At 41.2% G+C, this 26,848-nt stretch overlaps 1 protein-coding gene across 1 annotated transcript; it reads right to left on the reverse strand.

Annotated features, from left to right (window-relative positions):
• Positions 1-257: 257 nt before the first annotated feature.
• On the reverse strand, positions 258-23,576 carry LOC115104356 (adhesion G protein-coupled receptor E5-like). Its single transcript, XM_029625796.2, has 19 exons — positions 23,175-23,576; positions 17,858-17,935; positions 15,963-16,130; positions 14,507-14,659; positions 14,139-14,360; positions 13,700-13,828; positions 13,485-13,528; positions 13,240-13,344; positions 12,267-12,420; positions 11,818-11,937; positions 11,469-11,659; positions 11,117-11,278; positions 10,439-10,633; positions 9,872-10,089; positions 9,658-9,724; positions 9,468-9,559; positions 9,125-9,293; positions 8,499-8,600; positions 258-1,958 (listed from the first exon to the last, which is right to left on the reverse strand). Exons 1-19 carry the CDS (start codon positions 23,203-23,205, stop codon positions 1,917-1,919), a joined length of 2,442 nt encoding a protein of 813 aa, XP_029481656.1. The 5' UTR covers positions 23,206-23,576; the 3' UTR covers positions 258-1,916.
• Positions 23,577-26,848: the final 3,272 nt, after the last annotated feature.

Below are 26,848 nucleotides of genomic sequence, written 5' to 3' on the forward strand. Positions count from 1 at the left end.
ATTTATATATACTAGATGACTGAAAGAGGGCGCTGTTTTGAGCCAATCTGATGGAGACTATGCACACCCATTCAGAGTTTGACGTCTGTACTAACACAAACAGTAGTGAACCAATCAGAAACCTTTTCAAAACAATTCCACATCAGATTCTGGTAGACTACACATATGGCAGTTGCCTTAATCTAAAAAGGAGACAGAAATACATTTGAGATATACAGTATCTTGAACCATATTTAACAAAATAATATCAAGCAATACAAAATATTTTAATTTTATTGAATTAAAATATCGCATGGAAAATAAAGTCTAAAATCAGAGAAGTTACAGTACAGTGGTAAAAGCATGCCATTTCCCAGTAAAAAATACAATCATACAAATGATCTTTACTAAGAAAATATTTACATTGATTTTAATTCGTCCTTATTTGACAGGATGCACACCTTACTAGAAACGATGTAGCAGTCATGATCATGATTCTTGTACATTTTTTGGTTGATCTTTTTTAAAATTGAGATACAATAAAACTATATACACAGAATATCCATTTCAATCTGACATGATTTCAATTTGACTCTTAAACTCGACCTTTGATGGTTGTTTTAAACAATGATTAAAAAATAAATAAAACCATGATAGCTTATGACTATTTTTTAAATAATTTGTTGCTTTCATCTGTTATGTATTTTAAGATCAGAGAAAGTACCTGGATAATGCATAATGCCCACCCACTGGCTCCATGTCATCTACAAGATCCTGCTAGGTAAAGTCCCCCCTTATCTCAGCTCGCTGGTCACCATAGCATCACCCACCTGTAGCACACGCTCCAGCAGGTATATCTCTCTAGTCACCCCCAAAACCAATTCTTTCTTTGGCCGCCTCTCCTTCCAGTTCTCTGCTGCCAATGACTGGAACGAACTACAAAAATCTCTGAAACTGGAAACACTTATCTCCCTCACTAGCTTTAAGTACCAACTGTCAGAGCAGCTCACAGATTACTGCACCTGCACCTATAATTTAGCCCAAACAACTACCTCTTTCCCAACGGTATTTAATTAATTAATTTATTTTGCTCCTTTGCACCCCATTATTTTTATTTCTACTTTGCACATTCTTCCATTGCAAAACTACCATTCCAGTGTTTTACTTGCTATATTGTATTTACTTTGCCACCATGGCCTTTTTTGCCTTTACCTCCCTTCTCACCTCATTTGCTCACATCGTAAATAGACTTGTTTATACTGTATTACTGACTGTATGTTTGTTTTACTCCATGTGTAACTCTGTGTCGTTGTATCTGTCAAACTGCTTTGCTTTATCTTGGCCAGGTCACAATTGTAAATGAGAACTTGTTCTCAACTTGCCTACCTGGTTAAATAAAGGTGAAATAAAAAAAAATATAAAAAAATGTAATAATCCATGATGAGTTGTCCCTGGTTAAACCATGCAGGACTAGTCCACTCTTCTACAGTAGGAGGGGGGTTTCTCATCAGCATGATATAATCCAAAGAATATCAAGGTTGGAAAAAGACACATGAAACTGTCAATAGGAAAATCAGTGTAAAACAATAAATAACTTTTATCGTTACTCTTTGGAGTTTTAGCTTAAAATAATATCCAGGCCAGCCCAACGAGAGTACAGTAATATTTACAGAATCTTAAAAAAATGTGCACAATACTGCTTAAAGCGAAATATAGTTGTCACAAAAAAAACAGACATCAACCATCCCATCAATCTATCCTGGTCCTTTTGTGCTCTTTTGGCAAGACAGAACAAACAGATCTCAGACCAGGCAAGCATTAACTTATGCCTGTCATTAAACCAGGGTGATTATGGTTTTATAAAACTCCCAGGTGTTGCTAGGAGGTCACGAGGTTAGGCATCATGGGGTCATGTCCAGCAACCAGCGTCCAGCCCCCTAGATCTGAGACTCTCCCGTGTTCTGTGCGCTCTTGGATGTCTGGGGGACACAGACAGAGAGAGGGCAAAGACAGACAACAACATCAATCAGTTGCTTTTTGATCAGACTCTGTCATCACAGTCCTTCATTATTAATGCACAAGTGGCTCTGCTGTCTCTCTCTTTCACTCGCCAGACAAAATGCTCCACTTAACACCTTCCTCACCCACCTCATTATCTTTAGGGACTATCGGCTCTGGCCCAGAATCACACGTTTGCCTATTTTATGGAAATGATCAAAAAGGACAGTTCTTTTCCTCCTTTGTTGGTTTTTAAAATTGCCTTTGAACAATCTCACTTGAAGGAAATGACTAGAATGATCACACCTCTGCTCAGGCCTGAACATGATGTCCCAAACCATGGTCAGTAATGATTAAATTAATGGACTGATTCATTAAAGATGTCTCTGGATGGGGAAAGAAGTGAGAATTTTACAATGCGCTGTAAAACAAATGTTCCAAATTGGCCGTAAACCTGATAAGAGGGTGCCCTCTGAGAAATTGAGATTGAAGTACTCTGAAGTTTGGATGTTTGCACATTTGACTTGTATCTAAATATTCTAATTATGCTTATATCCTTTGTATAATACAGTAAATGTAATATTTTATGCAGAACTTTAACTTGCAGATCAGCCTTAAAATATGACAGATTCTGGGTTCTATCAAGCAAATTTTTGTCTAATTTCTAATCCCTCTATTATTATTATTATATATTATTTTTCAGCACTATCAATCCTCCCCTGATTGGAGAAAACTAACGGCCAACAATACTTATTCTACTGCTACTCACAGCTATCTTCGCTCACATATACAGTACACTCTAATCTTAATTCCAACCCTCCGTTGTCCACAGACTAACCCATCTTTCCTAGTACACTACCATTTGACTATTTCCTTTTGCAATACATCCTTCTATTTTACTGTGATGTCTTACGAGGGTCTTGAACCTCTCTATTTGTACCCTTTCTACCAAGACTAAAGATAAATAGTTTACCAAAGAGTGTAATCATATTTCCCATCAATTGATCGTGGTTTTTCAGATCTCCTAACAGTACAGTTTGTAGGTCCATCTGAACAGAGATATGACTTAGTGGCTTGTGAAAGTATTCACCCCTCTGGCATCTTTCCTATTTTGTTGCCTTACAACCTGTAATTAAAATAGATTTGTTGGGGGTTTGTATCATTTGATTTATACAACGTGCCTAGCACTTTGATGATGCACAATATTTTTTATTGTGAAACAAACAAGAAATAAGACAAAAAAACAACTTGAGCATGCACAACTATCCCCCCCAAAGTCAATACTTTGTATAGCCCGCTTTTGCAGCAATTACAGCTGCAAGTCTCTTGGGGTATGTCTCTATAAGCTTGGCACATCTAGCCACTGGGATTTTTGCCCCTTCTTCAAGGCAAAACTGCTCCAGCTCCTTCAAGTTGGATGGGTTCTGCTGGTCTACAGCAATCTTTAAGTCATACCACAGAATCTCAATTGGATTGAGGTTTGGGCTTTGACTAGGCCATTCCAAGACATTTAAATGTTTCCCCTTAAACCACTCAAGTGTTGCTTTAGCAGTATGCTTAGGGTCATTGTCCTGCTGGAAGGTGAACCTCCACCCCAGTCTCAAATCTCTGGAAGACTGAAACAGGTTTCCTTCAAGAATTTCCCTGTAATTAGCGCCATCCATCATTCCTTCAATTCTGACCAGTTTCCCAGTCTCTGCCGATGAAAAACATCCCGACTGCATTATGCTGCCACAACCATGCTTCACTGTGAGGATGGTGTTCACGGGGTGATGAGAGGTGTTGGGTTTGCACCAGACATAGCGTTGTCCATGATGGCCAAAAAGTTAAATTCTCATCTGACCAGAGTACCTTCTTCCATATGTTTGGGGAGTCTCCCACATGCATTTTGGCAGCTCATCTTTGGTCTCTTTGTTGCCTCTCTGATTAATGCCCTCCTTGCCTGGTTCGTGAGTTTTGGTGAGCGGCCCTCTCTTGGCAGGTTTGTTGTGGTGCCATATTCTTTCAATTTTGTAATAATGGATTTAATGCTGCTCTGTGTGATGTTCAAAGTTTCTGATATTTTTTTATAACCCAACCCCGATCTGTACTTTCCACAACCTTGTCCCTGACCTGTTTGGAGAGCTCCTTGGTCTTCATGGTGCCGCTTGCTTGGTGGTGGTGTTGTAGACTCTGGGGCCTTTTAGAACAGGTGTATAAATACTGAGATCATGTGACAGATCATGTGACACTTAAATAAAGTCCACCTGTGTGCAATCTAACTAATTATGTGACTTCTGAAGGTAATTGGTTGCACCAGATCTTATTTAGGGGCTTCATATCAAAGGGGGTAAATACGTATACACGCATCACTTTTCCGTTTTAAAAATTTAATTTAATTTTTTTCATTTCTCTTCACCAATTTGGACTATTTTGTGTATGTCCATTACATGAAATCCAAATAAAAATCTATATAAATTACAGGTTGTAATGCAACAAAATAGGAAAAATGCCAAGGGGGATGAATACTTTTGCAAGACACTGTAACAACCACTCCTGGACCTGACTCCAAAACCAAGCCACTGTGTTTCCTCATGACAGAGTCTGCACAGGGCTGACTGTTCATTGTGCCATATATTGAGGACTTTGTTTGTGGCGGAATTTTATATAATAGTTTACATTGAAAAGATCGGATTGATGCGTCCATTTTTTGTTTTGTATGTCAGTTCATAAACCTGATTCAAAGGTATTGGGACATCAAAAACCTGTTCCCAACTATCTTGAATTTTATGCTGTATAGTTGTCAAACCTCTCAACCCTATATTGAAACTGGTACATTTTATGATTTATACCTGTCATTTTAAGCCATGCATGTTTTATTGTTTGAGGCAGACAAACCAATTAATTTGTTTCTGTTTTGAGGAATTGTCTCTTCCATTTTTTTGTGGCAGAGCTGCAATGACTTGGTTATACTTCTGTATTTATCTCCATATACATTTGGTCATTTCTTGTGTGACATCATTTTACCGTCCTTAGTTACATGGTCATTCATAAACATGATACCTTCCTTCTACATTTCTTCCCCCCAAAAAGCATTGGAGTTTAGACATATTATTTGTTGTAATATTTGTTCTGCCTCTTCTGGAGGATGAAATGAGTATTTTGACCAGCTCTGTATGGCTTCATTTTAAAAGAAGAATACTTTAAACAGGGCTACGTTATCACACCGCCGACAATGGTTTGTTTTAATCAGTAGAAAAGCAAAAAGCTCACTTTTGACATTGGATGTGCCTCTTAGTATCCATCTGGAAAACCAGTTTGGATTTAGATATCATTTTGGTGTAATAGAGGCTTTAAGAGAGCGTTTTAAAGCCCCATTTTATTAGAAAATGGAAGAAGTTCAAGGTGACGGTCAATCACCCTCGGTCTGGGGCTCCATGCAAAATCTCACCTCGTGGGGCATCAATGATCATTAGAAAGGTGAGGGATCAGCCCAGAACTACACGGCAGGACCTGGTCAATGACCTGAAGAGAGCTGGGACTACAGTCTCAAAGAAAACCATTAGTAACACACTACGCCGTCATGGATTAAAATCCTGCAGCGCACGCAAGGTCCCCTGCTCAAGCCAGCGCATGTCCAGGCCCATCTGAAGTTTGCCAATGACCATCTGGATGATCCAGAGGAGGAATGGGAGAAGGTCATGTCGTCTGATGAGATAAAAATAGAGCTTTTTGGTCTAAACTCCACTCGCGTGTTTGGAGGAAGAAGAAGGATGAGTACAACCCCAAGAACACCATCCCAACCATGAAGCATGGAGGTGGAAACGTCATTCTTTGGGAATGCTTTTCTGCAAAGGGGACAGGACGACTGCACCGTATTGAGGGGAGGATGGATGGGGCCATGTATCGCGAGATCTTGGCCAACAACCTCCTTCCCTCAGTAAGAGCATTGAAGATGGGTCGTGGCTGGGTCTTCCAGCATGACAATGACCCGAAACACACAGCAAGGGCAACTAAGGAGTGGCTCCGTAAGAAGCATCTCAAGGTCCTGGAGTGGCCTAGCCAGTCTCCAGACCTGAACCCAATAGAAAATCTTTGGAGGGAGCTGAAAGTCCGTATTGCCCAGCGACAGCCCCGAAACCTGAAGGATCTGGAGAAGGTCTGTATGGAGGAGTGTGCCAAAATCCCTGCTGCAGTGTGTGCAAAGCTGGTCAAGAACTACAGGAAATGTATGATCTTTGTAATTGCAAACAAAGGTTTCTGTACCAAATATTAAGTTCTGCTTTTCTGATGTATCAAATACTTATGTCATGCAATAAAATGCAAATTAATTACTTAAAAATCATACAATGTGATTTTCTGGATTTTTGTTTTAGATTCCGTCTCTCACAGTTGAAGTGTACCTATGATAGAAATTACAGCCCTCTACATGCTTTGTATGTAGGAAAACCTGCAAAATCGGCAGTGTATCAAATACTTGTTCTCCCCACTGTATATTACAGTGGTTTAGATGGTTCTACACTATGTGCTTGTTTTGTCACATATTAAAATGAGAATTTTAGCAACCAGGAACTGGGGGTGTGATTTCTGCAGTGCAGCTTTAATGTTATCACGAGATCAGATTTTTACAGCTAACAGTTCAATGGCTATAACAAATAAGTTGTGACAGAGGACACATTGTTTTACTCCTCTTGACTATTCACACTCTCAGAGAAGTAACTGTTATTTATTATTTTGCATGAAGAATTGTTGTACATTACTTTTACCCATCTTATGAGAGATTCTGCAACAAAAACCAAATCCAGGCAGTTACACAGATTCTAGACAGGATAAAAGGCGGTCTCAAAATCTGCTATAAAGATTATACCTGGTTTCCCTGCATTCCTGTAGTTTTCAATTATTTCTAGTAGTTGTGTAATGTTGTCTCCAGTATATATTCATTTTAAGAATCCTGTCTGATCGTGATGAATAATGTCTGGTAGGACATTTTTAATGCAACTGTTTTTTTGCATTTTCTTTTTTAAGATACTGGATCTTTGTACTGCCTTCCTGGCTCCTGCTTCAGTAAGAGAGTGATCGTTCACTCTTTGTGTGTCCAACAGGTGGCAATTAATATAGAGTAATTTAAACATAACAGTAGTGGATCTTTCAGTAGTTCATAAAAAGTTGAATATATGTCTATTGGAATGCCATCAAGGTCAGAGGTTTTTCCCATCTGAAAGAGTCAAGTGCCAACCATAGATTGTCCTGTGTAATTAGGCCTTTACAATGTTTTTTTGGTGTCTGAAATAGTTTAATATGATTTTTTGGGGAGAAAGATATCACAAAACACATTGTCAAATGAGGTTTGAGGAACTTGACAAGAGCTTGTTTAAAATATGTTTATCCTTTTGGTGAGAAGAATTTATCCATCTTTGTAACTTTTCCCTTACGTTATTTTTGGTTGTGTTTCCATATTGAAGGTTTAGGGAAAACTTTTTGCATTTTTTTGCCATTCTCCATCCAATTTGCTCGGTTTTTTTATATGTTTAACCATTTTTTTAATGAATAAGTTCCTCAAACTCATTTTACGTTGTGTATAGATTATTCAGTGCTTCTGCAGTACATTCATCAACACCATTGATGTCTAATGTTAGATTTTCTATTTCTGTTGTAAGCCTTTTCTCTGTTGACCAATTTTTGGGGGATGAAGATTCAATTGATTGGCCTCCCATATGATAAGTGGATCAGTTGAACCTGTATTGTGCAAGAAAGGTATGTTATGTCTTTAGTTTTTGTTAAGAAAGTTCTGTCAGTCAATAAACCTAGGTAAAATTGTAAATATCCCTGTCCTCGCGGAAAATCTGTCATAGTTATATGGAGGGATATAAGTTGATGATATGATCGCATTCGATCCTCAATCAATACACTTTTCACTTATGGCACCATAGAAAAGGATACCAGAAAATAATCAATCCGACTAGCTTGATTAAGTCTCCTCCAAGTCTATCTTACGAGATCCGGGTTTCTGAGCCAATGTCAGTCAATTCCAACGTGCCCATAATATTCATCATCTCTGAGCACCAGAGGGTGATAGTTGGTAATACGATTTCCTTTACAGTCTACTGACTTACAAATAACACTTACAGTTTTAAGTATCTATTTAGATTATTATAAATATTTTCAAAGTTTGGATGGTCATTATTCGGGCCATATAAATGTGTTTATCATCAAGAAGTATAATCAAAGCAATCCATCTTCCTTGAGGATCTATTTAAATGTATTGCACCTCAAGATCTAGAAATTCTTAGTACATGACAGAAATAGATTTTACCATCCCATTCTTTTTCCATGGGCAGTTCGTCAGTTCGTAAACAATAAATATGGTATAACTTTTACTCGCAGAACATTACCTCGCAGAACTTTTATGCAGAACTTTTAGGCAGAACTTTGCCTTGTGGCAGAACTTTGCCTCGTGTTCGCTGTCACTCAAATGCAACAGTGTTGGAGGAGGACTTTCTGTTCTTTTAGATATTGGCTACTCAATTAGTAAGAGTTAATACCTGTGATTTGCTGTTGCTTGACTGGTTGGAGGAAAAATCTGAGTACTTTGTCTTCTGCAGTGCACAGATGCTGTCCAGGATCTTGCCATACTCCTCTCTCACCTACAAAGTGCAAAAGAGAGCACTATGAGCAAAGACGGTAGAGAAAGCTGGTCGAGCAGGGGTGGGAGGAAGGGAATAAGTAGACCAGAACCAGCTGTTCGTTCCTCCATTGTTCCTGTCTCTGTAAGTAGGCGTTCCTTCTCTAGTGTGACCATGTTTGAGCATGCGGTAAAGCATGCTCATGAGAGAGAGGGTCATTTACATAGACAGAACCTTGACCATTTATTTCAATGGTAAACAGCTTTTATGCATCATCTTAATTATCCACCATAGTTGTTATGAGTCCAACAAGCACATATTGGCCTACCCTTAACTGTAGGCCCTACAGTAAACTAAACCCAATCAGTATTATTTAAACACTTAACAACTCATTTGGAATTCAGCCAAAGTAGTATAACCCAAAGACATTTATTTTGAGAGTTGGGCCAATGTGGTTTCTGCATTATGATGCATTTTACATGACACTGTTAGCTCCTAAAAAATACTAAGGGCCCTGATTGACAGAGTCTTGAGTCGTGACGTACCTGTTTAGAGAGCAGGCAGTGCATGAGGAACACTAGGACCCCCTGCAGACTGTTGAGGATGGTGAACAGGTACGACATGGCCAGCGTGCTTTCCTCAAACTGGAAACAGCCAAAGATCCACATGGTGCCCAGCACACACAGCTGAGCCACTGCAGTTATGGTGAATTCCCTGCAGGAGGCGACAAACACACATAAAGTTAGATCGAGAGCATGGGTCACAACATGTCATTTTATAGTAAGGCCTGTTTTTTTCCCCACATGTTCTGGCCAGGAAAAACAGTGGTCCTTTGTTATGGGCTATAACGCAGCCTGTGTGAGATCGTCCGTTTCTTTGCAGGCTCACTTGATTTTGCGGAGTTTGTCAAGGTCAGGGTTCAGGCTGGAGAACTTCTGGGCCAACTTCCACACTGTGATGAGGAAGAAAAACACATTCACCTAGGAGGGGAGAGGGAGATAAGTAGAACTCTAACATGACACAAAACATTGTAAGTAGGAGTGATGAAACTATTCCACCTTTCATCTGTGATACGCACCATGATGATGATACAGACAGGGCCAAAGAAGCTCCAGATGAATCCATCCTCAAGGTTGAGCCAGCAGCTAAAACACACAATGCACACATGAAGACACACGCATACCTGCTCTATAGTACACAACAGAGAAGGACAGAGAGTCAGACATATATATATATATAGGGAATCCAGTCAGGAGATGACACTGTCAGGGATCAATGTAGTGGTCACTCACTGGCGCTCGGTTCCGTATCCTTTGGCGTTGACGAGGGCAGAGATGGCGACGATGACAGCAGGAACGCCGTAGCCCCCCGCCATCATGTAGAGGGGCCTGAAGGTGGTGTTGAAGACCAGGACCACCATCCTGAAGAGCTGCACTCCCTCCAGACACATCCAGCAGAACGCTGACAGGAAGAAGAAGTGAAGCAGCCCAGCCACCACCGCACAACCAGCCTGAGGAAGAGGGGGATGAAGAGAAAGGAAATAAAGGGGTGAGAGTGATTGAGAAAACTACATTTGAACAAAATGACATATATTGTAGATAGTGATAAGGTTCACAGTACAATAAGTTACCCACAACACAATCGTTGCATACATTAACATTTCTTCCTACTAAAACATTGTTCTCACCACCCACATAGACAGAGTACGTACGCCATATGTAAATGTTACACACATTGTCACATCCTCTGACCACCCACGCCCAGAAAAACTCAGTGGAGTTTTCCTTATTCAGTCTTGTTCCCGAGGGCAATTCTGCCTCGAGGGCAGAGCGTATGTGATTGGTTGGATGCAAGCTTACCTGGCTCTCGGTGCGTGAAATGCCGACGAGGAAGATCAGGTTGGCGATAAAGAGGCTGAGGCAGAGGTGGAGGTGGATGGTATTGCGGGTGCTCCGGATGGAGCGGATCAGGGAGAAGGTGAGGATGCAGATGAAGAGACACAGCAGGGACAGGGACAGGCCCACCCAGGTGATCAGCTGCAGCTGGAATGTGTCCTGGAGGAGGAATAGAGGCGAAGACACGTCACCATATAGTCACAGCAGTGGAGGCTGCTGAGGGGAGGATGGCTCATGATAATGGCTGGAATGGAGTAAATGGAAACCATATGTTTGATGTATTTGATACCATTCCACTTATTCCACTCCATTACCACGAGCCCCAGTTAATGTGTCACCAACCTCCTGTGAGTCACAGTGACTGACACAACTTTCATGCATGTGTCTTAATAATATAGACAACATACCCCTGGAGAAATAATAATGGATCCCTATCTAGCCAGGCAAGACACAGAACTAATTTAAAACAGAAAAAATCTTCATGGATTCACTGTTCTCAAATGAATGCAAGCTTTTTAAAAGCCAAACGAACTCCTATTGCACAATTACATAGAAAGTGAAATGAAACTATTAGAAAAGGCATTGTTCCTGCTCTATCTTACAACAGAAGCACAGCTAGACTAAGAGAGAAATCCCCCTCACCTTGAACTCATAGAGAGCCATAAGAACAGCAAAACTGCTGAGATGGTAGCAGGAGCACACAGTGTGGGTGGCATTGGACTGCACCAGGAAACAGCCTCGATCAGACCAGGTCCCTTCTCCCAACTCATCCCAGTACACACAGGTATAGTTCCCTTCATCTGACTGGGAAACAACATTCATAATTACCATAGAAGAGAGGTAGAAAAACTGTTACTCCAGGACACTTCACACAGTGACCATCCCAGAACAAGCAAAGCAGGTGCAGCATATGAGCATATGAACAAGATTTGATACTGCCACATTCACATAGACCATAATAATGGGATAGAGGGGTAAATGCTTTGCTCCTCACCTCCTTCAAATGGGAGAAGGTGAATGTGACTGGCTCCTTGAGAAAGGATGTGTCCTTGTTACTCATGGTGGCCGTCACCACTTTGGAGTTGATCTGAAAGCTGTGGCCCTCCTGTGCCTTCAGCCCTGAGAAGGAATGGTTGGTGGATGTCTCCAGACCCTTATAGCTGAGCAGGGACACTGTTGCAAATCCTGAGAAAGCAAATGTTGAAGTCTAGGAGTTTGTACACTGTGTACATTCATTTCACATTATATCATTACATTATAAAGATTGGTTCTGAAGGTTGTGGTGGGATTATGATGGCAGTGTTGAAGCTGATCATGAAGATGAGGATGATGAAGATGGTAACCTGGGTAGGAGGTGTCTCCAGCAGCAGTCTCCCAGTGGCTGTCTAGCTGAGCGTGTGTAGATGACAAGGTGAGGGGCCCCTGGGGTGAGGAGGCATTTCTCTGCACCAACAGCTCCACCTCTGGAAGCAAATACATTCACATCTTCACAAACAGGCCTACAGTAGGTGAAATGCTACAACTCTCAGAATGTAACAGAATGTTACAACTCTCCTTTCTGCTAGAAAGGCAGACTTGTGCACAGGAAATTATGCAATGAAAAGTCAATCCATATAATCTAATTTTTCATTAGATTTTGTAAGCTATTCAAAAATGGCTATTCAAAAATTCAAAAATGGCCACAAATGAACATATTCTACGAAGGAAGTTATAAGTTATAAGCCAAAACAAAACAATCATGGCTGAGTTTATGTTGTCTGCACTCATGGCTGAGTTCAGGATGTTCTCCTACCGGTGTGAGTTTTGAACCTCCTGGTCTCGGGGTGTTTCAGCAGAGGTCCTATAATTCTCAGAGCAGTCTCTACCAGGTCCAGCAAGACACTCACTTCCTTGTTATTTTTCAGAGGCCCGCCAGATAGGAGCCTGTCTATAGCAGACAACAGAGTCTACAGAGACAGAGAGAGGTGGGGGAGGAGGGGTACATAGACACAGTCACTAACCACAATGCTACAATGCTATGTTTAGAAGTAATTTTCATAGGGGCGGCAGGGTAGCCTAGTGTTTAGAGCGTTGGACTAGTAACCGGAAGGTTGCAAGTTCAAACCCCCGAGCTGACAGAGTCTACAGAGACAGAGAGAGGTGGGGGAGGAGGGGTACATAGACACAGTCACTAACCACAATGCTACAATGCTATGTTTAGAAGTAATTTTCATAGGGGCGGCAGGGTAGCCTAGTGTTTAGAGCGTTGGACTAGTAACCGGAAGGTTGCAAGTTCAAACCCCCGAGCTGACAAGGTACAAATCTGTCGTTCTGCTCCTGAACAGGCAGTTAACCCACTGTTCCTAGGCCATCATTGAAAATAAATAAAGGTAAAATAAAAAAATAAAAAATAAATACAGAGAAGAGAGTCGGCCCAAGAATTGAACCCTATGGCACCCCCATAGAGACTGCCAGAGGCTCAGACAACAGACCCTCCGATTTGACACACTGAACTCTATCAGATAAGTAGTTGGTGAACCAGGCGAGGAAAAACCAAGGCTATCGAGTCTGCCGATGAGGATGTGCTGATTGATACATCAAAAGTTTCCATTATAAGCAAGATGTACCAACAGTGCTGGTCATCAGTCATTGTTTCCCTGCATGTATCCTTTCCTTAATGTGTCTGAACCTGCATATGTCAACCTCTATGATGGATGCCTGGGTTATAATGAGCCTCAAATATAAGTAAGGGCCTCAAATATAAATATATAAATAAGCATTAGTACCTCTAGCAGGGCCTCTCCATCGACTTGTTCTGCCGTATTACTCTCCCTCAACTCCAGACAACTGGTCCTCATCAGGGCCACAGCATCCTGCAGACCTGGGATGACCTGAGAACGAGGGATGAGGAGAGAAAGTGAGGAGAGAGAGAGAGAGCAGGCGTGGGGGGTAGGTGGAGAGAGGAGGAAGTTAGTCTGTATTTTGTTATGCAGAACAAAATGTGAATCATTACTCTACTCATGTGGCTTACCATCTTAAGATGCTTCTCGCTCGCAAACATATCACAGTTCAACTCTGTGGAAAGAGAAGAGATGAGTGAATAAGGCATCTTAAAGGAAAACATATTTTATTATGAAATGATTGATGAAGTGATGACAACTTGATCATGCAGCGGAAGTATTGAAATTTGAATGTTGAAACAGCTCCATCTCAATGAGAATGATGATCTATAAATGTAATTCTCACCAGTACATCTCCCCTGCGGGTCTCCGTAGTTGGTGAATCCTGCATGGCACGCACACCGATGGCCACTGTTGGTGGCATTATGGCACGTTCCATTCTCTCCACAGATAAACTTATTTATTTTACACAAGTCTACAAAGGAATGACCGAAAGCACAGGTGACATTTTCACAAGATGTTCAGATCTACCTAAAACCGATCAATTCACATAATATCAATTACACATTCTGGTCATAAAGAAAGTATCTGGTGCTTCATGAGGAAGAGGAGCAATTGAGCAAAATACATCAAGGGGTATAGATAAAATATTATTTACATTTCTCAAAATTCCCAGATTTTCCCCAAATCCCAGTTGGAAGATTCCTGGAATTAGCAGGAAATCTGGAGGCCTCCAACCAGGATTTCTAAACCCATCCAGGGTGATAATACAATTCCTCCCATACCTTTAGCATCTTGAGCATCCTCACTGTCTGTGGTTGCTGTCTGGTCTGTGGTGGCTTTCTGATCTGTTATTTCCTCACACGATTCTCTATTCCCTGTAAATTGAGCTTTGCCAGACTTCAGGCCAAACCCTGGATTGCAGACACAGGAGTAGTTGCCTGGTGTGTTGACGCACTGTGTATGCTTCCCGCAAATTGTGATGTCGTCCTCACACTCGTTTCTATCTACATGTGGGTAAAAACGACCATTAGGAAAAGGAAACTCTCACCATTTCATACAGGATGACATCCTGTATATGCCTGATATGCTGTACTGGATGTACACATCTTTTGATATTTAGTGTTATTACCAGTTCTCTTTGGTATCTTACCTTCACACGTGACTCCTTGGCCAAATATAAATCTTTCCACTCCAGTACTGGAGACAAACCCCTCATTGCAGATGCAGGAGTAGGACCCTAATGTATTGTGACACTCGGCATTGTTACCACAGATGTCCTTATTCTCCAAACACTCGTTGATGTCTTGAGGCACAGAGAAAGGAATAGTCAGTCACACCTCAAATGCAAACGTAGAATATACACCGGACAAAAATATAAACGCAACATGTAAAGTGTTGGTCCCATGTTTCATGAGCTGAAATGTTGTGTACAAATTTGTTTACATCCTTGTTCGTGAGCATTTCTCCTTTGCCAAGTTAATCCGGCATATCAAGAAGCTGATTATACAGCATGATCATTACACAGGTGCACCTTGTACTGCGGACAACTAAAGGCCACTCTAAAATGTGCCGTTTTGTCACACAACACAATGCCACAGATTTCTCAAGTTTTGAGGGAGCGTGCAATTGACTTATAGGAATGTCCACCAGAGCTGTTGCCAGATAATTGAATGTTAATTTCTCTACCAAGATCCTCCTCCAATGTTGTTTTAGAGAATTTGGCAGTACTTCAAACCGGAACCAGAAATGATGAGCATGTTTGGAATGCTCTGGATCGACGTGTGCGACAGCGTGTTCCAGTTCCGATCAATATTCAGCAACTTTACACAGCCATTGAAGACGAGTGGGACAACATTCCACAGGCCACAATCAACAGCCTGATCAACTCTATGCGAAAGAGATGTGTTGTGCTGCATGAGGCAAATGGTGGTCACACCAGATACTGACTGTCACGCCCTGACCTTAGATATCTGTTTTTCTATATATTTTGGTTAGGTCAGGGTGTGACTAGTGTTGGTACTCTAGTTTTTGTATGTCTAGGTTTTTTTAAATGTCTGTTGGCCTGATGAGGTTCCCAATCAGAGACAGCTGTTTATCGTTGTCTCTGATTGGGGATAATATTTAGGTAGCCATTTTCCTCATTTGTGTTGTGGGATCTTGTCTATGTATAGTTGCCTTAGTGCACATCAGTAGCGTCACGGTTCGGTTGGTTAGGTGAGTTTCAGTTTATTAAAATTATGTGGAACTCTACTCACGCTGCGCCTTGGTCTCATCATTATGGCGAACGTGACACTGACTGGTTTTCTGATCCACGCCCCTATCTTTTTTTTAAGGTATCTGTGACCAACAGATTCATATCTGTATTCCTAGTCATGTGAAATCCATAGATAATGGCCTAATTTAGTTCAATTGATTGATTTCCTTATATAAACTAACTCAGTAAATTATTTTAAAATGTTGCATGTTGAGTTTATATTTTGTTCAGTACAGTATAGTCACTATAGCAAATAAGTGTATGGATTTCAAAATTGCAGCATGCTGTGTTCTCTGGCCAGGACTGCAATGTATAGAAATCCTATAAGGTAACTAAAAAAAGAGTTGTTTACCTAAACAATTGTCAGCTGTGAAGTTAATCCGCTGTGATGATGATCTGAACCCAGGATCACATTGACAGTAGAAGCTTCCATTGGTGTTGAAGCATGCTGCATTCTCACCACAGATATGTGGTGTTTCAGTGTCATTGTCATAACTAGGAGGATTACACTCATTCTCATCTGGGGTCAAAGACAGAGGCATTGAGAAAGTGTGAAGAGAGGTAGAATGGTTGGGGAATGGGAATGGTCATTCAAAATATAACAGATATAAAGTTGAAGTGGGAAGTTTACATACACCATAGCGAAATACATTTTAAACTCAATTTTTCACAATTCCTAACATTTAATCCAATTAAAAATGTCCTGTCTTAGGACAGTTAGGATCACCACTTTTAAGTATGTGAAATGTCCAAATAATAGAATGATTTATTTCAGCTTTTATTTCTTACATCACATTCCCAGTGGGTCAGAAGTTTACATGCACTCAATTAGTATTTGGTAGCGTTGCCTTTAAAATTGTTTAACTTGGGTCAAACGTTTCGGATAGCCTTCCACAATCTTCCCACAATAAGTAGGGTGAATTTTGGCCCATTCCTCCTGACAGAGCTGGAGTAACTGAATCAGGTTTGTAAGCCTCCTTGCTCGCACATGCTTTTTCAATTCTGCCCACATTTTCTATGGGATTGAGGTCAGGGCTTTGTGATGGCCACTCCAATACCTTGACTTTGTTAAGCCATTTTGACAACTTTGGAGGTGTGCTTGGGGTCATTGTCCATTTTGAAGACCTATTTGCGACCAAGCTTTAACTGTTGCTTCAATATATCCACATAATTTTCCTACCTCATGATGCCGTCTATTTTGCGAAGTGCACCAGTCCCTCCTGCAGCAAAGCACCCCCACAACATGATGCTGCCACCCCTGTGCTTCACGGTTGGGATTGTGTTCTTTGGCTTACAAGCCTCACCCCTTTTCCTCCAGACATAACGATAGTCATTATGGCCAAACAGTTACATTTTTGTTTCATCAGACCAGAGGACATTTCTCCAAAAAGTATGATCTTTGTCCCCATGTAAAGTTGTAAACGGTAGTCTGGCTTTTTTAATGGAGGTTTTGGAGCAGTGGCTTCTTCCTTGCTGAGTGGCCTTTCAGGTTATGTCGATATAGGACTCGTTTTTACTGTGGATATAGATACTTTTGTACCTGTTTCCTCCAGTATCTTCACAAGGTCCTTTGCTGTTGTTCTGGGATTGATTTGCACTTTTCGCACCAAAGTACGTTCATCTCTAGGAGACAAAATGAGTCTCCTTCCTGAGCGGTATGATGGCTGTGTTGTCCCATGGTGTTTATACTTGCGTACTATTGTTTGTACAGATGAACGTGCTACCTTCAGGCGTTTGGAAATTGCTCCCAAGGATGAACCAGACTTGTGGAGGTCTACAAGATTTTTCTGAGGTCTCAGCTGATTTCTTTTGATTTTCCCATGATGTCTAGCAAAGAGGCACAGAGTTTGAAGGTAGGCCTTGAAATACATCCACAGGTACACCTCCAATTGACTCAAATGATGTCAATTAGCCTGAACAGAAGCTTCTAAAGCCATGACATAATTTTCTGGAATTTTCCAAGCTGTTTAAAGGCACAGTCAACTTAGTGTATGTAAACTTCTGACCCACTGGAATTGTGATACAGTGAATTATAGGGGAAATAATCTGTCTGGAAACAATTGTTGGAAAAATGACTTGTGTCATGCACAAAGTAGATGTCCTAACTGACTTGCCAAAACAATAGTTTGTTAAGACATTTATGGAGTGGTTGAAAATACGAGTTTTAATGACTCCAACGTAAGTGTATGTAAACTTCTGACTTCAACTCTATATAGAAGATATAATACAAGACAGACATGTACATACCAGTGCAAATGTTCCCAATTTTAGAGAATCCTTTAGAACAGCCTGATACATGTTCCATCAGCAGGGCAAGGTGAAGAGCTGCAGAGTAAGCAACAGGCAGATTCTACAATACGTTTTCCCATTATCGTATGGTCAGTGCAATCCTGGATACTTGGAACATCCCTACCCTAAAGCCTAACCTTAACCCTCACCTTACCCTAAACTTCACCCTTACCTTTTTACATTTCAAATTCAATATGGTAGGGATGTCCCAAGGATCCTAGATAGCACAGAACATTAATGGTATTGGGGGAGTAACAAAACTACTTTGTAGAACCGACCTTTGACTATGATTGTAAGGTTGTGACATTAATCAGTTGGAGAGGTTTCAGGCACAGAAACTTGCAGCAATAGTTTGTAAAGGTTTATCTCTCTCTGTTCAAAAAGGTATACCCCCTATCTGGATTTCAGCAGATTGTTCCTACGGCAACTGTGCTCACAGGATATGCCCATAATAACCCCTGAATTGCACACGGCTGTCCGGAGGTGACCATTTCCTCTTTACCAGGAAGCCATCACCTGGCATGGGACTGTGTGATAATGACTGTAGACCTCCTCAGTCTGTATGATAGTAAATGGGTAGTCAGTCCATTGTGGTAATGGGTGGAGAGAAGAGGCAGCAGTAGTGTGGAATGTTGTGGTCACAGAGAGAGTCTTCTTAAACGATCTGTTGGCACTGTTTAAGTTCCACTTTTATGGTGCTCTCTGTTTCACTCTAACTAGTCAAACATATTAAGAAAAAACGTTTTTAAATAGTGTAACTTTTCATTGAGGAAGCATCTGTCAAACAATGTTCTCTGATACAGTAGCTTTGTTCTCTCCCTTCACAACCCTCCATTTATCCTCCCCAACTTCATCTGCCAACCAGACTGACACTAACTTTCCAGCTGCTACCATTGAACGGAGTAGCAGAATGGATGTACCGTGTTTTCCCTCTGTTTTTAACTGTTTTGCCAGAGTGTGACAGTTGACATCATGGCTTGTCATTATTCTACCCTTAGGTGCCTATCAAGGCTTATCTATTTCCCTTGCATAGCTTTCGAGATGGCGCTGATAGACATGGTCGCCCTGTTCATGGCTCCTTTTTATGTTATTTCTCACCTTATTAGCTCAGAACATCATTTGCATTATTACATACAGCCAGAAATAACTTTTGAATATTAGAGCGGCGGTAACTCGCAAGCATTTTTTCCGGAAGTACAACTTTCCTGAATTTGCTCCCCCCCCCCCCCCCACCCCACGAACTCGAGTCCTTTTGTTCACCCGACCTAGAATTTCACAATCAAATGCAGTCTGCATTACCTCCAGAGAGAATTCTCTACGGTCATCATCGCAGCCGTGTATATTCCCCCTCAAGTTGATACCATGACGGCTCTCAAGGAACTACACTGGACTTTGTGCAGACTGGAAACCACATATCCTGAGGACGCATTTATTGTAGCTGGGGACTTTAATAAAGCAAATCTGAGGAAAACACTACTGAAGTTTTATCAACACATCGTCTGCGGCACCCGAGCTTCAAAATCTCTCGACCATTGCATCTCTCCCTTCCGGGATGGCTACAAGGCCCTCCCCCACCCAAATCAGATCACGCCTCCATCCTGCTCCTCCCTTCCTATAGCCAGAAAGTTAAACAGGAAGTAGCCATGGTAAGGACTATTCAATGCAGGTGTGACCAATCGGAATCCATGATTCAAGATTGTTTTGATCACGCGGACAGAGATTTGTTCCGGGTTGCTTCTGTGAATAACATTGACATACACTGACACGGTGACTGAGTTCATCAGGAAGTGCATAGGGGATGTTGTTCCCACTGTGACTATTAAAACTGTGGATAGATGGCAGCGTTCTTGTAAAACCACCGCAAAGTGACTGGGAATTTAGTTGAGTACAAACAGTCCAGTTATGCCCTCCGTAAGGCATTCAAACGACAAGGGTGCGTGATCAGCCCCCTTGTGTACTCCCTGTTCACCCATGACTGCGTGGCCACGTTCGTCGCGTTTGTTTGCAGACGACAAAACAGTGGTAGGCCTGATACCAACAATGACGAGACAGCCTTGTGGACAGCAGAGGGAGCACACCCCCATCCACATCTACGGGACCGCAGTGGAGAAGGTGAAAAGCTTCAAGGTCCTTGGCGCACACATCACTGACAATCTGAAATGGTCCACCCACACAGACAGTGTGGCGACAAAGGCGCAACAGTGCCTCTTCAACCTCAGGAAGCTGAAGAAATTCAGCTTGGCCCAGAAGACCCTCACAAACTTTTACAGATGCACCATTGAGAGCATCCTCTCGTATCACCGCCTGTTACGGCAACTGTACCGTCCACAAAGACGGGGCTCTCCAGAGGGTAGTCTGGTCTGCCCAATGTATTACCCGGGGCACACTGCCTGCCCTCCAGGACATCTACAGCACCCGGTGTCACAGGAAGGCCAGGAAGACCATCATGGACCTCAGCCACCCGAGCTACACCTTCTGGATGGTTGCGGGGTGAACAGGCTGAGGTCAGTACAGGTGCAGCATCAAAGCTGGAACCAAGAGACTGAAAAACCACTTCTATCTCAAGGCCATCAGACTGTTAAATAGTCATCACTAGCTGGCCACCGCCCAATATCCTGCCCTGAACTTGAATCACTGTCACTAGACAGCTATCACCTGGTTACTCTACCATGCACCTTAGAGGCTGCTGCCCTATGTACATAGTCATGGAACACTGGTCACTTTAATAATTGAACACTGGTCACTTTACATACTGTTTTATATACTCCGTACTCCAAGATTGCTTGTCCTAATATTTCTTAATTCCAGTATTTTACTTTTTAGATTTGTGTGAATTGTTGTGTATTGTTAGTGCAAGCATTTCGCTACACCCCCAATAACATCTGCTAAAAATGTGTGTGACCAATAACATCTGCTAAAAATGTGTGGGCTAAAAATGTGTGTGACCAATAACATCTGCTAAAAATGTGTGTGACCAATAACATTTTATTTGATTTGATACTTCTAAATTCTAAAGAATGTGACATAAAAGGTTTCAGCCATTGAGACACTAACTAACCAAATGCACCTAAAGAGGGATCGTCACCTCTCCTCAATTAGCCACCCCTTGCAATGTGTCATCAGACTTCCTGTCTTCTTCACGGCAGCGAGAAATCACACTGCATGTTATCACCTCGCTGTGATGTCATGGCAACAATAATTTTTTTAAATCTCAGAAAGTGTATGTATGTATGTATGTATGTGTGTGTGTGTGTGTGTGTACATGTGTGAGTTTCAAAGACTATATGGGTGAGGGGTGTGAGTGTTATCAGACTGTGGGGTGCTTCAGGGGAGATCACAGAGTATAGATACCACTGTTAAAGACCGAGGAACAGAGGGTCTATTTAGAGAGACAGACCCAGAGTCTAGGATGAAGAATAGGGAGAGTGTCTCTCTCTGTCTACTGCTAATTCCTCTGAATGTGCTCCTTCAGGCTTTTAGTCCTCAGATTCCCAAAAGTCATTCAGTGTTATGACAACGGTCTGTCCTTTAGGTTCTGATGAGTGTCATTGTTTCCATTTTAAGAGCTGTGTCCCTATTGCTCTGTCTTACTCAATGAACCAGTAAAAAGTACTTGCTGATTTTCCATTTAGTGGAAATAAGTTATAAACGCTAATGCCGTAAAAGGGAAGCAAGACAGATCTATTAGCCACATGTAAAATAGTTGCAATTAACTGAACTCAACAATTTCAACAGGCTATTAACATGATTTTAAATGGATTCCAACCTTGGCACACAATGGCACGTTGTCGCCTCAAATATCTCAAAGGAACTTGCTGTGCTCTTCCCCCCTACCTTATGTCTTCGATGTTCTCAAATGTTATGATTAAACCACTATATCATTAAACCTGCAATTACTGAGAAGAACGAGATACATTTCTGCTGTCATCTGACTCCTTTCAATACAAAGGATTAAAATAGCTCACAGTGGTGTAAAGTAGTTCAGTAAAAATACTTTAAAGTACTACTTAAGTCGATTTTTGGTCTATCTGTACTTCACTCTTTATGTTGACAACTTTTACTTCACTAGATTCCTAAAGAAAATGTACTTTTTACTCCATTTTCCTTCACACCCAAAGGAACTCATTGCATTTTGAATGCTTAGCAGGACAGGAAAATGGTCCAATTTACACCCTTATTATAAGAACATCCCTGGTCAGCCCTACTGCCTGGCGGACTCACTAAGGACAAATGCTTTGTTTGTACATGATGTCTGAGTGTTGGAGTGTGCCCCTGGCTAACCATACATTTTTAAAACAAGAATTGTGCTGTCTGGTTTGCATAGTATAAGGAATCTGAAAGGATATATACATTTACTTTTGATACTTAAGTACATTTAAAACCAAAAACCTTTAGACTTTTACTCAAGTAGTATTTAACTGGGTGACTTTCACTTTTACTTGAGTAATATTCTATAAAAGGTACCTTTAATTTTCCTTAAGTATTGGGTACTTTTTCCACCACTGATAACTCAACCATTCCACTTTACTTAACATTTTTCAGTTGTTCCTAAATGTATTTTCAGCTTATGTCAGAAATGTCTAATGCAATCTGAGAGTAGCCTGGTCCCAGATCTGTTTGTGTTTGGCATGTGACCATGACCATAGGGGTTGTCAAGACACCCTACATTACTTATCTCATTTGTATATACTGTACTCTATACCATCTACTGCATCTTGCCTATGCCGTTCTATACCATCATTCATATATATATTTTTTACATATTCATTCCTTTACACGTGTATAAGGTAATAGTTGTGAAATTGTTATGGTTACTCGTTAGATATTGCTGCATTGTCGGAACTAGAAGCACAAGCATTTCGCTACACCTGCATTAACATCTGCTGACCATGTGTCTGTGACAAATAAAATGTGATTTGATTTGACAGTAAGAACAGATCTTGGAGCAGGCTAAACTGAGAGGTGTTCAACCCTGTAGTGACTTCCTGTGGGACCCTGATCATGATGACCTGCCAATGAATTTGCACATTAGCATTTCAGGCAAATTTAAGTCAAATTATCACTTAGTCTCCCATTGATATCAAAGCATAACTAAGTGATAATTCAAGTTATGATTTGCCTCTTCAAGTTCAACAATCACGTATTTTACTTTACTCTTCATCTAACCATCCCCGACCAAACAAACACTGTCTGGTTTTGTGCTTTCTCTCCCAAACACACAACCTTCTCCATGGCAACATGACTTCTGTGTAAACAGTTTACAAAAAGGACTCACCCAGAATCAGGAGATTCAGTCTGCCTGTCATGGTGAAGAAGAATCTCACGATCTCTATGAGAATCACAACGCACAAGATTAGACCAGGGCTGAAACTCTGCCCCTATCTGAACAGTCTATTCAAAAGTGTGATAAAGATCCGTCTTCTCTTCTTCTCAGGAGTTTCTCCAAACTTCTCAGGGTTGTTTTACTGAAGAAAAATGGCACCCGTATCCATCAACTCAGTCAAGCTTCTGTCTAGTAGATTGAGCTCTGCTGACATCACCAAACGAGAGAGAAAATGACAAGTAGTCACTGTGCTCTCATCACTTGCCTAGAACTCTCTGTCTCTGACTCGCTCTCCTTCTGTTCCACCCTGTGTGTTTGACTGTGGTGGTCTGGGCTGTGTCTGGCTCACTGACATACTAAGAGGTTTCTGGGCAGAGTTTCAGCTGAGCCGCTGGTGTTGAGTCACGCCCCTGAAACAAGGGAGGGAGGGAAATTAGGTTGGAGGACAAGGAGGGGGGTTTAGCAACTGCTGCTGTTTTTATTTTTTGATCTCTGCTCTTTAGGGTTCCATGACAACACGACCTACACTGGCCTCTCCAATTTAAGGGGCAAGGAAAACATTTCTTTAAATTGCCAAAGCAAGTGAAATAAGTGTGTACTCTGTTTAGGGCCAAATAGCATTCTAGTTTGCTCTGTTTTTGTTAATTACTTGACACATTGGAAAGAATTATCTTTTTGTTCTCTCATGATTTGATTGGGTCTAATTGTGTTGCTGTCCTGGGGCTCTGTGGGGTCTGTTTGTGAACAGAGCCCCAGGATCAGCTTGCTTAGGGGACTCTTCTCCAGGTTCATGTCTCTGTAGGTGATGGCTTTGTTATGGAAGTTTTAGGAATTGCTTCCTTTTAGGTGGTCTCCTCGTTCTCTCTCTCTAAAGGAATAGACATTTCAAATGTCATATTATGGATATATACTGTGGAATGATGTGTAAATAGTTTCCACTCCCTCTCTTTCTATCTACAACCTTGTTTTCCACTTCTTCCACTCTCAGACTGTATGGTCTAAATTGAATCAGACATCAAGGAGTCTGGGTAGTGAGACTGTTCATTGTTATACAGAACACTGCTTGGACACACTCCCATAGGCTGTGGTTGTCTATTAATGGTGGTAATGACAAATATATGGTTCTCCTTTTCGTCTTTGAGCAGATGGCGTCTGTTCATACTGATAACAATGTAACAATGTAGTGTAATGTACAAAGCTCCCAGTGGAATCCATTAACAATGGACATTAAAATCAAGTTATTTTTTTCTGGGAGCTGTGGGTAAATCAAATGTTATGATTTAAAGTAATACATTTATTTTAAAGTTTTCTGTTTTCTAAAAGTATAGGACAGAACAGAATAGTCATCCACACAAACCACAGGATTAGCACAAGTTTGAAAGTGTGGTTTATTTGGTAAAAACACAGAATGCAGTCAACATTGTTCTCAAAGGAACAATGTCATTGTTGCTGTTGTGTCATAATCAATTTCTTTAGGATTTTAACTATTAATGCCCCTATTTCTTAACTTCTTGTAACTAGGGGGCAGTATTTTCATTTTTGGAAAAATAATGTGTTATTTTGGAAAATAGACGGGCTATTTTGTCAGGACAAGATGCTAGAATATGCATATAATTGACAGCTTAGGATAGAAAACTCTAAAGTTTCCAAAACTGTAGAAATATTGTCTGTGAGTATAACAGAACTGACATTGCAGGCGAAAGCCTGAGAAAAATCCAATCCGGAAGTGACTCGTGTTTTGAAAGCTCTGCGTTCCGATGCGTCCCTATTGAGCAGTGAAAGAGCTATCAACCAGATTCCCTTTTCTACGTATTCCCCAAGGTGTCTACAGCATTTATGTTGAAGAATGAGTGTAAGCGACTATATTGCGTAAGTGGTCACCTGATGGCTCTGTGATTTTTGTGACCAAGTTGCCTACTGCTAGCTGGACATAATGCTATGCTAGGCTATCGATAAACTTACACAAATGCTTGTCTTGCTTTGGCTGTAAAGCATATTTTCAAAATCTGAGATGACAGGGTGATTAACAAAAGGCTAAGCTGTGTTTCAATATGTTTCACTTGTGATTTCATGAATAGGAATATTTTCTAGTAATATTTATGTCCGTTGCGTTATGCTAATTCGTGTCAGATGATGACAACGATCACAGACCCGGGATGGGTAGTTACAACAGACATTCGTTGTCATACTGTGTCACGTTCTGACCTTAGTTCCTTTGTTTTGTCTTTGTTTAGTATGGTCAGGGCGTGAGTTGGGGTGGACAGTCTGTTTGTTTTTCTATATTGGTTTCTGTGTTCGGCCTAGTATGGTTCTCAATCAGAGGCAGGTGTCGTTGTCTCTGAGAATCATACTTAGGTGGCCTTTTTTCCACCTGTGTTTCGTGGGTGTTTGTCCTCCGTGTCAGTGTTTGTCGCCACACGGGACTGTTTCGTTGATGCACGTTATTGGTTTGTTCCAGTGTTCTGTTTTTTATAAAAAATTATGGACACTTACCACGCTGCGTTTTGGTCCTCCAATCCTTCTCGCTACTCCTCTTCAGAAGAGGACGAGATCCGTTACATACTGTAACACATCTTCAACAGTATATCAACTGTACTTCTACTAGTCTTGCTAGTACAGTTATGATTTGTCTTAGAAGAGGAAGAAGGAGGGCTGAGAGCAAAGAAGCCGAGTGCAACTTGGCGTTTCTGACAATGTTATAGAGACAGTGTTCTTTTTGGTTATGGTGTTGTCAACACCTTAGTGGCAGACCTCACCACTGTAGGCACTTAATTTGATCACAGGAAATGTAGATAAGCTTTGTAATTTACATTAATTCATTGAAAACCCACACTAACACACGGTTATATTAACAGTATTCCACTTTTCATGTAGCCTCATTTTGACCAACCTATAAGGGCACAGGGTGAGACCCAGATGCAGACACAGGAGGCAGATGGTTCGAGTTTCTGATACTTATTAGTTTCCAAGGGGCAGGCAAGAGAATGGTCGTGGACAGGCAAAAAGATCACAATAAGGTCGAGGTCAGGGCAGGCAGTATGGTCAGGCAGACGGGTTCAGAGTCAGGGCATGCAAGGGTCAAAACCGGGAGGACTAGCAAAAGAGAGAATAGAAAAAGCAGGAGCACGGGACCAAATCCTGTTGCTGCAGGATTATTTTACATCTTATCCAGAGCAATTTACAGTAGTGAGTGGATACGTAAAAAAAAAAAAAACTTTTATCCAGTACTGGTCCCCGTGCGAATCGAACACACCACTGGCATGGCAAACACCATGCTCTACCAACCGGTCAAATGAAGATCCTAAACCTGTTAGAAGGGTTATATACAGTATAAATGTCCTAAAGCAAACATATCTTCCTGTCTCAGAGAGAGTAGTCTGAGAGGTCATGTTGTCATGGAACCCTAAAGAGCAGAGATCAACAAAATGACTAGGAAATACATGTATTTCCATGACCACATCAAAGGCAATTCTGGATTGACCAATGTAGATATTTTCAAAACATGCAACTTAAAACGTATATTTTACAGAATCTTTTGGACGCCAGAGTAATGTTGAGGGAATCCTGTGTCAGAACTATATTTATATGATATACAAAACTTGCAAAGAGCTTATCCAACTATCCAA

The sequence above is a fragment of the Oncorhynchus nerka genome, linkage group LG26, assembly GCF_034236695.1.
Source record: "Oncorhynchus nerka isolate Pitt River linkage group LG26, Oner_Uvic_2.0, whole genome shotgun sequence".
NCBI classification, from domain to species: Eukaryota; Metazoa; Chordata; class Actinopteri; order Salmoniformes; family Salmonidae; genus Oncorhynchus; species Oncorhynchus nerka.

What these genes read in the sequence shown, in the direction of transcription:
- LOC115104356 (XM_029625796.2), bottom strand. Translation starts at nt 23,205, where the DNA reads ATGACAGGCAGACTGAATCTCCTGATTCTGG. An exon ending in CCAAGGAGTCACGTGTGAAG is followed by an intron (nt 14,361 to 14,506) that starts GTAAGATACCAA and finishes ACCCACATGTAG; the next exon opens with ATAGAAACGAGTGTGAGGAC. An exon ending in ACTGCCTGCTCTCTAAACAG is followed by an intron (nt 8,601 to 9,124) that starts GTACGTCACGAC and finishes TGCACTTTGTAG; the next exon opens with GTGAGAGAGGAGTATGGCAA.